At 36.7% G+C, this 14581-nt stretch overlaps 1 protein-coding gene across 42 annotated transcripts in view; it reads left to right on the top strand.

Moving 5' to 3' along the window:
• MAPK8IP3 (mitogen-activated protein kinase 8 interacting protein 3) overlaps window positions 1–14581 on the top strand; it is an 88930-nt gene that overhangs the window by 18229 nt on the left and 56120 nt on the right. For all 42 annotated transcript variants that reach the window (XM_056805645.1, XM_056805641.1, XM_056805634.1 and 39 more), the window contains exons 2-4: window positions 4562–4682; window positions 7120–7190; window positions 7567–7658. In XM_056805645.1, the coding sequence (XP_056661623.1) occupies window positions 4562–4682; window positions 7120–7190; window positions 7567–7658 (284 nt within the window). The remainder of the gene's footprint in view (window positions 1–4561; window positions 4683–7119; window positions 7191–7566; window positions 7659–14581) is intronic.

The following is a 14581-nucleotide window of genomic DNA, read 5'->3' as shown; positions in this document are numbered from 1 at the left end:
TCTGTGATCTCTTTGGGACCTTGTAGTAGTATTGCTAGGTCAAAGGGTATGCATATTTTTATAGTTCCAAATTCTTCTCTGGATTGGTTGGACTAGTTGTATGTAGTTCATTAGTTTAGCTCTTTTTTCCTCATCCCCTCAAGCATCTGTCATTTTATGATAGATATAGTGGTACCTCAGTTTTTTTTTACTTTGCCTTTCTCTAATTGATAATGATTTAGACCATTCTTTTACCTATAGATAGTTTTGATTTCTTTTTCAAACTTCCTGTTTGTATGTCAATTGGGAAATGACTCTTATTTTTATAAATTTAACTCAGTCCTATACTCAATATACATTGAGAAATTAGACCTTTCTCAGAGAAACTTGCTGTAAAAATTTTTTATATTCATTGTCTCTGGTATTTTTATTTTTTGGTAACGATTTTATTTTTTATGGAAGTGTGTTTTTCATGGCAATACACATATGACCCATATCAAATTGCTTACCATCTCCAAGAGGGAGGAAGGAAAAAAAGAAGGGAGACAATTTGGATCTTATTACTTCAGAATACATGTGGAAGATTATTATTACATCTAATTGGGAAAATAAAATATCCGTAAGTTTTCTGAAGTTATAAGATCCAAATTGCCTTCCTCCCTCTCTTTCTGGAGATGGTAAGCAAATTGATCTGGGTTATATATATGTGTATTGCCCTGAAAAACATATTTCCATGTTGTTCATTGTTGTAAGAGAATACTCATATAAAGCCAAAACCCCAAAATAAAAACCCAAATAAAGTGAAAAATTGTATGCTTTGATCTGCATTCTGACTCCAACAATTCTTTTTCTGGAGGTGAATAGCATTCTTTGTCATAAGTCCCTCAGAATTGTCCTGATCTTATTGCTGAGATAGCCAAGTCTTTCAGTATTGCTTTTTTCCTATGTACAATGTTCTCTTGATTATGCTTACTTCACTGTACATCAGTTCAGGTAGGTCTTTCCAACTCCATCTGAAATTATCCTGTTCATCATTTCTTACAGCAAAAGTATTCCATCATCTATGGTACCTTTTAACTATAATGCTGTTTTCCTGATTATCCCTTTTAATTAGATCTCTTTTTGTTTTGACTTTGAGATCTTTTTTTTAATTTAATTTAATATTTTTGGTTACAATACTCACTTTATTTCCCTCCCTCCCCTCCACCCACCTTTCCCACAGCCGACACACAATTTCATTGGGTATTACTTGTGTCCTTGATCAGAACCTATTTCAATGATGTTGTTTGCCCTAGGATGTTCATTTAGAGTCTATATCCCCAACCATATCCCTTCAACTCATGTATTCAAGCAGATGTTTTTCTTCGGTGCTTTTACTCCGGCAGTGTTTCCTCTGGATGTGGATAGTGGTTTTTCTCGTAGATTCCTCTGAGTTGTTCAGGGTCATTGCATTGCCACTAATGGGGAAGTCCGTTACATTTGATTGTACCACAGTGTATCAGTCTTTGTGTACAATGTTTTCCTGGTTCTGTTCCTCTCACTCTGCATCAATTCCTGGAGGTTGTTCCAGTCCCCATGAAATTCCTCCACTTTATTATTCCTTTGAGCACAATAGTATTCCATCACCAACATATACCACAATTTGTTCAGCCATTCCCCAATTGATTGAGTCTCTTTAAAAAAAAAAAAAGGTTTTTTGTTTTTGTTTGTTTTTCTTTTTTCCCTCTTTTTAAATTACCTTTTGATGGTTCTCTTGAGTTCTGTGCTTGGACATCAGATTTTCTGTTCAGGTCTGATCTTTTCTGTACAAATTCTTGGAATTCTTCTATTTTGTTGAATGGCCATACTTTCCCCTGTAAGAATATAGTCAGTTTTGCTGTGTAGTTGATTCTTAGTTGTAGACCTAGTTCCCTTGCTTTCCAGAATATCATATTCCATGCCTTTTGGTCCTTCAGTGTACATGCAGCCAGATCCTGTGTTATCCTCACTGTGGTTCCATGGTATCTGAATGACTTTTTCTTGGCAGCTTGTAATATTTTTTCCTTGGTCTTCTAGTTAGACTAATGATTCTTAAGTTGTCTCTCCTGGAACAATTTTCTAAATCTGCTGTTTTGTGAATGAGATGTTTCATATTTTCCTCAATTTTTTCATTCTTTTGATTTTGTTTTATAGTGTCCTGCTGCCTTGTGAGGTCATTTAATTCTAGTTGTTGTATTCTGGTTTTTAAAGATTGGATTTCATCCCTGGCTTTTTGGTCATCCTTCTCCTTCTGGTCTGATTTTCTCTGGAGGTCATCTTTCATCTTCTTTGCCTCATCTTTCATCTCCTTTGCCTCATTTTCAAGCTGGTTGGCTTTGGCTTTCAAAACACTATTTTCTGTTTCCAGATAACTTATCTTAGTTTTTAAGTTCTTTTCCCAATTGTCTTCAGCCTCTCTTAATTGTGTTTTGAATTTCATTTTGAGTTCTTCCAAAGCCTGTATCTAAATTTTCTGGGATTTTTTATTTTTCCTTTGCTGATCCCTTCCTCTCTGTTTCGTTCACTCTTTGCTCGTTACCTGTACAGAAGCTGTCTATTGTAATTTCTTTCTTCTTTTTCTGTTGTTTGCTCATATTTACTCCTTCTTTGCTCCCTGTATTTATCTGTGCTCTTGCTCCTCTCTTTTTTTTGTTTGTTTGTTTTGGGGGTTTCTGTCAATCTCCCGTCTTGGAGCTTTGACAGAAGGTCTCTCCCTGCAGTCTGTGAGGGAGGGGTGTTGTAGTTTGAGTTTCCCTGTCATCTGGAGGCTTTTGATTGGATTAAATTGAAGTCCAGAAGTCAGTGAGGGAGGGTTGTTGGAGTTTGGGCTTCCCTGACCTCTGAAGACTTTTGATGGGATTAAGTTCAGCTGGGTTGGACTCGATGTGCCCTGAGGCCAAAACCCCCTGGAAGGCTAGAGCAATATGGAGGGTCTTCCTAGCTCCGTTCAGGCTGCCAGCTGTGTGCTCCCTCTCCAGCTCCTTCCCAGTCACCTGTGTTTGATGCCCTGAGCCTGGCATAACCCTGCCCGCAAGGTACACCCTCCAGACCAGTGCCTTTGCTCACCTAGAGGTTCCCGCTGCCGCTGGAGGCTTAGTGCTCTAAATTGGGGGGGTGGGGGTCCTGGGACTTTCCTTCTGCCTTCCCTTTAAACCCGAGTGTTCTCGGATTCCGGCTTTTGGGGGGCATACCTTTTGGATTGAGTCCAACAAGAGGGTTCCTTGCCTCTGTCTTGTTGTTAGGTTTGATTTTCAATCTCCTAGGAGCAGTCAGTTTGTGATCGGTAAGGAAGGGTTTTCAGAGCCATCTTGACTCCGCCCCTTGACTTTGAGATCTTGATTGCTACCTCTGCCTTATTTTATATACTTAATCTGAAGTATATTTGATTTTGTTCTAGCCCTTTATTTTAACTCTGCCTTTTTTTAATGTTTGTTCATGCCTTTTTGTTTCAAGTGTGTCCCTTGTAAACAACATATTGTTGGATTCTGTTTTCTAATCTATTCTATCTACTTCCATTTTATGGGTGAGATCATCCTATTCACAGTTATGATTACTGTGTGTTTTCCTCCATCCCATTTCTTTCTGTTTCTTCTCCTCTTTCTTTTTTTATTCTGTCCCTCCCAAAAAGTCTTGCTTTTAACCACTGCCTCCCTAAAGTTGGCCTCCCATTTATTATCCCCCAATCCTTTTTTCTTATCCTTTTTCCCTCCTATTTCCCTGTTGAGTAAGTTATTTTTCTATACCCAATTGAGTGTGTGTATATATTCTTCTCTCTGAACCAATTCTGATGAGAGTGAGGTTCAAGCCTTGCCTGCCACTTAATCTTCCACCACTGTAAAAGTTCTTCCTCTCATGCCATTTTTCTGAGAAAATTTGTCACATTCTACCTCTCCCTTCCCCCTTCTCCCAGTATATCCCTCTTTCTCACCCCTTCATTTTTTTTTGAGAGATTATTCCAACATAATCAACTCACAGGACATGCCTTCTCTCTGTTTAAACTCCTTTTAATTGCCCTTTTAATGATCAAGTTCTTAGGAATTGTACTTATCATCTTCCTATATAGGATTGTAAGTATTTTGATGTTATTGAGACCCTTAGGATTATTCTTTCATATTTACTTTACTTTTTTTATTCTTATTTTGAGTCTTGTATTTGAATGTCAGTTTTTCTATTCAGCCCTGACCTTTTTTTCATCAAGCATGCCTGAAAGTCCTCTATTTCATTAAATGCCTATTTTTTTCCCTGAAGGTTTGTATTGTTTTGCTGGGCAGGTTGTAATCTTAGCTCCTTTGTTTTCCAGAATATCATGTTCCATACCCTCCACTCCTTTAACATGGAAGCCAATTTGCTTATTTATTAGTTGTGAAACACAGAGCAAATCACTTTTCCTCTCTGGGCCTAGTTTTATGTAACTGAAACATAAAGGAATTGGATTAGATGATCTGTAATGTTTCTTAAAATTTAAATCCTATGAAACACCTTTCTGATGTGTTCATGCTTATGTTATCTGTGCATTCTGTTAGCTATGTCTACTTACATGCTTTTCTGTTCTTTTCATTTGTAGAAATTCATTGAGTTTGAAGATGCCTTGGAACAAGAAAAGAAAGATCTACAAATCCAGGTTGAACACTATGAATTCCAGACTCGACAGCTAGAGTTAAAAGCCAAAAACTATGCAGATCAAAGTAAGTTACTTAATATGTATAACCTAGTTGAGCATGTTCTTTGCACTAAGATTTCTTGAGGTAGATGTGTTGAGATCTTTGTGGGGAAAGAGCTAGAAAAGAATAAATAATATTCCTATTTCAGATAGCACCTTTTAATTTAGATAGAAGACTTGAAGGTTTCTGGTTTAGATTAGTTTCTGTACTTAAAAAGTATATTACCTACTTATGCCCTTACTACCTTATTTTAATGTTCTTTTCACTGGATCATCTGGCCTCTTTAATAATGAAATTAAGGAATGTTTACTCTTTCTTGATCTCAAACACTGTAACCTTCTGTTGGAAGTGCCGTTGGTTGATAAAGGAGAATCTCGCTTTATGTAACTAATACATTTCAAGACCCTTCCCGTAAGTTGAAAATCACACATAATAGTGGTATAGTCATTTGGGGATTTTTTGGTCTTGACAGCCCCCTCCAGGTTCCCCAGACAAAGATTAGAAACTAGTTTGCAAAAGCTAATGGCTTGGAGAGCTAAATGGGGTCTTGGGAAAGAGATCATAGGCCATTATTTAATAGATATTTCTTATACAAACTTATACCTAGGCACATTATGACTTCTTGGGCTTGTCAGAACTACCAGCATCACAACTCTTATACTTTGAGGTCATTATTAATAACTAAATAGCATTAACGAAACAAAGAGAAGCACTGCTCTGACCGGGACACAAGTTTCAAGTTAGAACTAATGACTAATGTAGAAACTGATGTTTGGCTCAAAACACTATAATGACTAACCCTAACACTTCTCAGAGTGAGAATGAGTGTGATTGGGCCAACTGCTGCGAGACTTTACATCTCTTAGGAAAATGGTGAAATTTAACATGTAATTAAAATTTCTTATTATATGTAGTTTTCCGCCTTTATTAATTGCCAGTTGTGTAGATCTGAGTTTACTAGTGTTGTTTGTGTAAAATGAGGTCCTATTATATCTAAGAAGGCACAATGGTTCTTCGGTATAATGGACAGCATAGCTGGTAAGACTCAGGTATCCATTGACAGAATGGATAGTGATCTATTGGGAATAGGCATGGTTGCAGGGCAGATGGTAAGGCTCTGGAATCTGTCACCAAAAAAATGTCTGTTCCTTGGTAATTCAGGTGGTGTGTACAGTAATGTCTTCCTTACATTAGAGACCCAACATATAACTGTTGGGAATGGTGGGTAGGAGGGGGGGATAGTTGGGAATGGGCCCAAGAGTCTTAGTTAAGTGAAAAAGTGATGAGATTCATTGTCTAGCAAGGATGGCAGGGGGTATTGGCAGGTAGATTGGAGAAAGGGTTTGCCTCAGCCCTTGTCCTTCTGAACCTTCTTCTTGACCTTCACCTTATTCTTTCTCTTTTTCATTTGTATTCTCTTTTTTCTTGTCTCTTCTTCCAGTTTGTTATGACCATTCCTGAACATTTCTTATTTGGGATTAAAAAGATTGATAACAACATGATTTAGACCATGACTTGTAATCAGAAAATCTTGGTTCAAGTCCTGGTTCCACCATTTCCCAGCTTTGTAACCTAGTGTAGTTCATTTCACTCTCTTGGTCTTTCCTTTATAAAAGGTTAGAACTCCTTTACCAAAATCCTCCTCAGGTATTACACTCTGGCATGGAAATGAATACAGATTTTTTTTTTTTAAACTAGTCCAGTGGCTATTTCAAAGTATGAAAATGTTTGCATACTCTCTACAGGGTTATTGTGAGGAACATCTTCCTAAATTTTCAAGCACTATTTTATTTGAGGAAAGTGTTTTGTAAATTCCAAAACAATATATCAACATAACCATTCTTAATTCGTGAAGGAAAAAGTCAAGCTATTACTATGCTGATTTTTTTTTAAAGTAACTAGTCAAATAACAAAAGTTGATGCTCTTTAGATGAGAGGTGTCAAATTTAGATTGCCAAACCAGATTAAAATGTAATTTGGAAATATGTAAGAAAATAAATACAAATGTAATACAAAATAGATAATATTACTTTGCAGTTTTCTAGTAGCCTTCAGGAATCTCTTTGTATTTATTCCCTGTCCATTTCTTTTCATCCTGTATGGGAAGGGTTGTACTAAGTAACTGAAACTGGCATATTAACTCTGCTGCCCAAAATAAAACCTTTTAGTAGAATCATATCTTTGGAGGAAGTTTACTGCCTTCTTCAGAGTATTTTTTATTAGAACCTCCTTCTAAGTAATGAAGGCTTTCTCAAGAATTCCTTGGAAGACTATTTAGGTGTTTAGGAATTGCTTATGATACTTCCAGTCAGCAAAAGTATCTTACTATATTTCCTGTTAGGTTTGAATGCATCAGTAGCCCCTGGCTCTAGTTGCCAGCTTTGGAGGGCTATCGAAGGGAATGAATGGAACAACTAATAAATAGATTTTGTAATTGATCGATAACGGTTATGTTGTCTAGTTTCTCGACTGGAGGAACGTGAGTCAGAGATGAAGAAGGAATATAATGCACTGCACCAGAGACATACAGAGGTATGTACCCCATCTTGCTTTGTCCCAACAGCTCTCAAACCATGACCTTAAAACTTAAAAATAAATAATGAATAAGAGGCAAGAGGTTAAACCCTTCTAAGTAGAATGATTTCCTTTTCTTCCTTCCAATCTGCTGTGATCTTTATTGCAATTGCATTTTCACTATGCTTTTCAGGATTGCCTGGGTATTATATCGTTGGCCTTAAAAAGTTTATTCACTCCACTTGTCATTTATACTTCTACTCTATGTTCATTCCTATTAGAAGCATCACAAACCACACAAAGCCTAGAAATATAGCTAGTTAGGGGTAGGAAAGACAGATAAATTAATTTACTAAAGTAATATTTTTACTCATGAATATTTATTCTTCCACAGATGATCCAGACCTATGTAGAGCACATTGAACGATCCAAGATGCAACAGGTTGGGGGAAATAGCCAAACAGAGGGCAGTCTACCAGGGAGAAGGTATGATGAGAAGACTGAATATTAGTTTAATTTCATCTTTTCTCATAGTATATATCATGGAAAGAATTAGAAAAACAAGAAGACCATTTAAAAAGTTCTAAGTTTTTCTAAATCAAGGAGAATAGAATCTACTTGGAGCATATAGCCATAGATGGAGAACAGACATGGAAGCAGAGCTTTCTTGAGACTCCAAAGAATGTTGTGTGAGGATCTGATTGCTTTGCTTTGCTTTTACATGTTAGAGATGGCTTCCACTTGGGTATGGAGGACTAGGGAAAAGTGAACATAGAGGGGAAAAGACCAGTGCCACCATTATGAATATCAAACTAATATGCATCCTATTGTAAGGCCAGAGAGAGTCAACAATAAATGATTTTGGTTGGACAATGAATGACAATGAAATCACTTTGATTTCAGTAGTTTCACACTTCTGAGCCTTGAATTTTAATCAGTTTAAGACTCTTTACCCTGTAGGTGCTGACATTAATTGGGAAGTGGAAAGAAGCTATAGTCTGATATTTGATTTCATCATCTTTGCTTTACCCATCTTAGTGAAGCTGGAAAATGCAAGCACGCACGCACACACACACACACACACACACACACACACACACACACACACAACCCAATAATAGTTCATAGGCTTCTTCTAGGTATTTGCCAATATATGGGTTATATAACCCTGTGGAAGACCAAAGGACTTTTTAGGAGTTCATTTCCTCTTCTACCAATTCACTTTGCTTGACTAAACATGAAACACTTGACCTAAGCTTTATAGTTTCTAAGCTTTATATACAGGATCCTTAAAATTTATTTAGGTTGTGGTCCTATATTTTATACAGTTGTAATTGTGTCGCCCTAAAAAGTTGGGCACAGTGTACTTAGCTGCTTGTGCTTCACATGGAAATTTGAGACCTCTGATTTATTTTTTTAATTAATATTATTTCTTTTCTCTTTAAATGTTTTATTGATATTCTTTTTCTTACATCATTGTTACATCCCAGTGACTCCCCTTCAACCCAATAAATTCTCCCTTGTAACAAATAAGTATAATCAAACAAGAAAAATTGATATACTGTCCTACTTATAGGAATTAGAATGGAAAATAAGAATAGAAATCCTTCTAGTCTTTTTAAAAAGGAAGGAAGTGAAAATCAGGAAAGGGAAACAATTTGCCAAAGGTCACACAGGTAATATGTAGGGGAACTAAGAAGAATCTGTGGGAACATTAGCATTTACATATAGAGAAAGGCTTACTCTTCATTGCAGAGAATTGGGGACCTATAAACATTGTTGATGGTTTTAATTAATATAAGGTATTTTAGAGGAATAGAGCAGAGAACTTTCTGGTTAACTGGTTATATTAGGTCTATCTATGCAGTGTAAGGATAATATTAGAAAATAAATAAATGTTGTTTTATTAGTTTAGAGATAAGAAGTAGAGTGCTGCCTTGAGAAAGAACTGGAGTTTGAAGCAGAGCTGAGAGCATTTTGATTTCAGATGTTGATAGTTATAACCATTTTTCTGTGTCAATTACTCTCTCTGGCAGTTGAGAGTTAGTCTCTGGCAGTTGGCAGAGACACACACTCAGAGATTCTCTCAGGGCTGGAGGAGGTAACATCTTTGCCTCTCTGTCTTAGGAAAAGATCTGAAGGAGCTCAGTGTTTTCCTTTCTCTACTTGGGAAACACTAGTGACTATCTATTGCAATTTTTAATAGATCAATTTAACTCTGAGAAGACCAAAGAAAAACCTGGTCTTTGGTTGGGATTCTTGAGTCTGTTAAGGCTCAGAGTCCTAACTTGATTCTTGTTGAGACTCCACCAGCTAGCCTTTGCTATTTTATAATTTAAAGGCAAAGTTAAGAAGTATAAGGATAATAGTGGTAGTTTTTATTTATATAGTATAAATTTGGGTTAGTCAGATCAGGGAGGATTAGTGTAGCCTGTGAAACACAGGAGAAGCAGTTCCTTGCAGAACCTGGGAGTTTATTTGGGTGGATTTAGAATCCCTTAGAATTTGAAATCTTTTTTATCCATATATATTTCAATAAATATTTTATTTTTATAATAAGATTCTCTTTAGTGTCCTTGCGCCTGACCCTGAAGGGAAGTTCACATTTGAGCTTCACTTCATCACTGAGGATTCTTTTCATTACATCTATCAAAAGTATCCAAACAGTTTTGAACCTATATATGTATATGAACAGTTTTTCCATGTAAATATTTTATTTTTATAACTCGGCAGTTTATTTTTACAGCGGAGAGACTAAGAGAAGATAAGAGTTTCATGTTAGCTTTCTGATTGATCAGAGGGTTTTGTTTGTAATAAGTTACCCAGCTAATAATACCCAGTTAACTACAGTTCAGTTCTAAACAGAAGTAGAGGTTTCCATGCAAATTTTGGGTAAAAAACTGAACAGGGATAATCCAAAATGAGGCTAGAGTTTATTGCTTTAAGCATCTTCTGAGTCTATTCTGGGCTTTTGGCCAGTTTTCTGGGAGCTGTGACATTCTATCTTCATCAAACATGTTCTTTCCCTGCCAATACTCCCAGGAGAGAAAAAGACCTTAGAGGCTAAAAAAAAAAAGAGAGAGCCAAGTATTGCCTGAAGCAGATTTTTCCCAATTTAACTCAGTAGTCAGGCAAGGTTGATCTACAATCTCAGGCACTATAAGTCAGGGCTGCATGATATTGGGGTGTTCTCAACTAGTCACTGTTCCCCTCAAAATATCAGACAACCATTTATAGTGAAAAACATTAAAATCATAAGATCATAGATTTAGAACTCCCACAGATGCCATCAAATTCAATCTCCTGTTTTTACATATAAAGAAATTAACCCCACCAAAGATAATATATGCTTTGCCCAAGATTACACATGTAACAAGTAGCAAAAGTGGGATTTGAACCTGGGTACTCTGATTATAAACCCATTGGTTTTTCCCCACTGTATCATGCTGCCTTTCTATCAAAATTGTCTTGGATCAAAGCCCATTTTCTGAAATGTCAGCCATCAATTTTTAGGAAACTTCAGGCCTCTCAAAGCCAAGGTAGTATTTTTTTTATTTTGGGATAAGGCTTACCTTATTAAAAGGTTGTCCTTAAGACTTATTGTAGGACCTTACAGAATTTGAAATCAGTTTATAGTCCAGAGGCCTGCTGCACTGATTTATTTAATGTAGCCTAATATAAGAAAAAGATATTAGAAATGTAAGTAGTGCCAGTTCTCTCTAGTCTAGACCACACTCTTTCTGTTCCCTTGGTTTTAGATGAAGGCTAGTTTATTACTTATCACAGGACCCAGTGATCCTGTAAATAGGTTGGCTATTGAATGGGAGATCATTGGGGAGGTCGGGTTTAGGGTAATAGGAATTAAGGAGCTGTCAGTAGAAGAAAGGGGTTTAAACATTGGTATCTGGGGGGGTTATATTCAGCATTATGGGAAAGATATGACAAGATAAGAGTATATTAATCACTGCTGAATAAATTTAGGTAGGTTATCCTTGTCCATAGGGGTTCAGTCTGAGATGAAGCTGTGTCAAGGCATCAGACAATTGAGTATATCTAGAAAGCAGGCTGGATGGGGCAAGGCAGCTGCTGCAGAGTTATAGAAGGCCAAAGAAGATATCTGTAGCATGATGGAATCGATACTTAGGAAGGCTAGGAATCTTCCCTTCTTCCTGGGCAAGTGTAGGCAAGACAATTGCTATAGAGTTTTAGGAGGTTAGAGGATGTTCCAAGAGGTTACTGTCATTCAGGGGGATCAGAAAAGTCTTCTTGAAAAAGGCAGTTCTGGGACTGTTCATTAAAGGAAAAGTGAAATTCTCTGAAGTGGAACTGAGAAGAGTGCATTTCAGGCATGGGATACATCTAGTGCAGAAGTACAGATATAGGAAATAGAATCCATATGTGAGTATCATACATAGTTTGGCAGATTCATGGAAAGTAATGTCAAATTGAGACTGCAAAGAGAGGATGGGACCGGATTGTGTGATATTTTAAAAGTTAAACTGAGGTGCCTTCAATAGTATTAGCAGTGGCAGCAGCAACAGCTTAGAAGCTCTCAGCCCAGAGATAGTAAGGGGGTTGGACAACTAGTTAGAAAGAGGTTGCAGAGGAGGACTTTGTTGGCACTGGGTACAGTTGATATAGATTGGCAACTCTTGCCCATACACTGTTCTTAGTTGCAATTCCAGGGAGGTGAGGAGTCCTTGAGGTCACTCACAAGGGAGAAGGGGTTTCGGTCACAATTCCAAAGCAGAGAGCTGTGCTAGGCCTTGCTATCTGGTAAGGTGCTAGTGTAGTTGGTCATAGTTCCAGGGCCAGGAGGAACAAGAGCATGGAAACTGTAGGAGAGCAGGGGATTTGATCATTGTTCCCAGGTGAAGAGGTATACTAGTACTTGTGGCTGTAGAGGAACAGGAACCCTTTCTGGATAAAGACCAGAGTACATGTATAGAAGATCAGTGACTACACCTCTCCTAGGATGATAACACCTTGAAGCATGGGAAACTTGTAAACCCCTAGAGCTAACTCTGAAAACAGAAACACAAAAAAGCCTGAAGTTTGGCACAGTGCCTCCTCATCTCTAGGTGAGTAGAGCCCAACTTTAACATAAAAGTTGAAAGTAAAGAAATAGGCTGGGAAAATGAGAAAACAACAAAATAGAATATGACCATAAAAAGCTACTGTGATGGCAAGAAAGACTAATACCATAATACTAAAAGAAAAAATAATGAGAAAAGAGCCACAAACAAAGCCTCAAAGGAAAAAAATGCCATTTGGCCCAAAGGCCAGCAAGAATTCCTGAAAGAGATGTGTTTTAGAGAAACATTGAGAAAAGAAATGCAAGTGATACAAGAAAATTATGAAGAAAGAATTAATGGCTTGGTAAAGGAGGTACAAAAAATACTTGAAGAAAATATTGCCTTTAAAAATGGAGTTGGCACTACTGGCTTTATATCCCAAAGAGAAAAAAAAAACTGGGCAAGGACCTATTTGTACAAAAATTTATAGCTGTGCTTTTTGTGGTAGCAAAAAGTTGGAAAATGGGGGAATGTCCCTCAGTTGGGGAATGGCTGAACAAATTGTGGTATATGATGGTGATGGAATACTATTATGCTATAAGGAATGATGAATTAATGGATTTCTATAGTGTTAAATTTATGGTTGGACTGAATATGTTTAATTGGTCACCAGGGATTTAATTACTAAATCCCAAAAACTAATTACTAAAGTCAGCCTTTACACTCACCACATGTCAGTTCAATCAGCAGATTCTTTATCAGCCTCAGCTTCAGTAGAACTGCTTCTTACAGGAGGTTCTACTACAAGTGTGAGTCTCTTCACTCCGACTGTCTCTCCACTCCAACTGTGTCTCTCTTCACATCAAGTGTGTCTGTGTATGTCTCTGTTTCCACCTTTAAAGACCTTTTTCTCTTGTGTCACTTCCCCTAAATTTTTACATCTACCAATCACAGCCGACACTCCACTCCAGGACTGCCCACTTTCACATGTGGGTCACAGACCTCCCATTCAATGTATGAAATAGGTGTTCATACCTTTTTGTGGTTAAAATCCAAAATGGGTAGATTTCCAAACTCAGCTTTAAGTACTGTGCTTTCATTTTGGGGGATTAAAATCTAAAAATAGACAGGTGATTATAATTTAATCTTCACAATCAAGGAAGAGCTAAGTACCTTCATTGTTGCAATTGGGAGAGCCAAATCCAATCATCACAATAACAAATGGAAAAAACTATATGATCTGATGCAGTGAAATAAGCAGAACCAGGAGATCATTATACACAAAAATGTAACATTGTGGGACAATCAAAGATAATTGACTTTGCTACTAATAGCATTTTAATAATCTAGGACAATTCTTTGGGACTTTGGAGAAATAATGCTATCCACAGCTAGAGAAAGAGCTATGGGAGTAGAAATCCAGAAGAAAACATGTGATTTATCACTTGTTTATATGGATATGTGTTTTGGGGTTTTGATTTTAAAGGATTATTCCTTTACAAAAATGAATAATAGAAATGGGTTCAAGTGATAGTAATATCTATATGTATAACCCCATGGAATTGCTTGTCAACTCTGAGAGGGGGGAAGGACGAGAAGACGAGGCAAACATGAATCATGTAACCATGGAAAATTTTTTTTAATAATTTTTTTAATGGAGTTGGCTAATGGTAAAAGAGGCACAAAAATCTACTGAAAAGAAACTTCTTTAAAAAAAAAAGAATAGATGGCAGTATTTCAGCTAGGTGAAAAGCATACAAACAAGTTCTAAGGATGACATAATACTGTATTTTAAATCAATAGCAAGAAAAAGTGCTATCTTTTTTAAAACTTTCAAAAGCATTGATAAGTGCTTCTTTCCATATTAGGAGAGGTCAACACAAGAATTTGTCATTTGTAAATCTTTTGGAAAAGATATTGATATAAGCAACTTTTAAAATAGCAGTTATTAAAAAAAAAAAGATACCTAAGAATGTTGTACTCAATATTCCATTAAATTGTCTAATTCCTAAATGATACACAGGCTATTAAGGATAAAGCCATCTCACAGGAAATATGAAGTCTTGCTGCATAGTCTTGTTGGTTTTTTCCCTTTCTCCAAACCTTGTTCTTCTTTGGGAATTGGGAGAAGAAACAATTATTGTTATTTTTTGTAGTGCTTTGGCTGTGAAAGTTATTTGGAAATCTCTGCAAGGTCTGTGTAAAGAGAACAGCAATAAATAAATTTCACCTCTGGACGATGGTATTCATGTGACTTATGGACTGGATACATTTATTGGAGAATGTCTTATGATCCTTATGACTAAATTTGGGTTTGAATTCTAATTGGCATTTATTGATGGTATGACATTAAGAAAGTCATTTAAATTAGCTGAGCCTTATTTTTCTTATCTA

Source organism: Monodelphis domestica, chromosome 7 (assembly GCF_027887165.1).
Source record: "Monodelphis domestica isolate mMonDom1 chromosome 7, mMonDom1.pri, whole genome shotgun sequence".
NCBI lineage: Eukaryota > Metazoa > Chordata > Mammalia > Didelphimorphia > Didelphidae > Monodelphis > Monodelphis domestica.
Note: the sequence above shows the minus strand (reverse complement) of the source record. Positions and strands in the feature narration are given on the sequence as shown.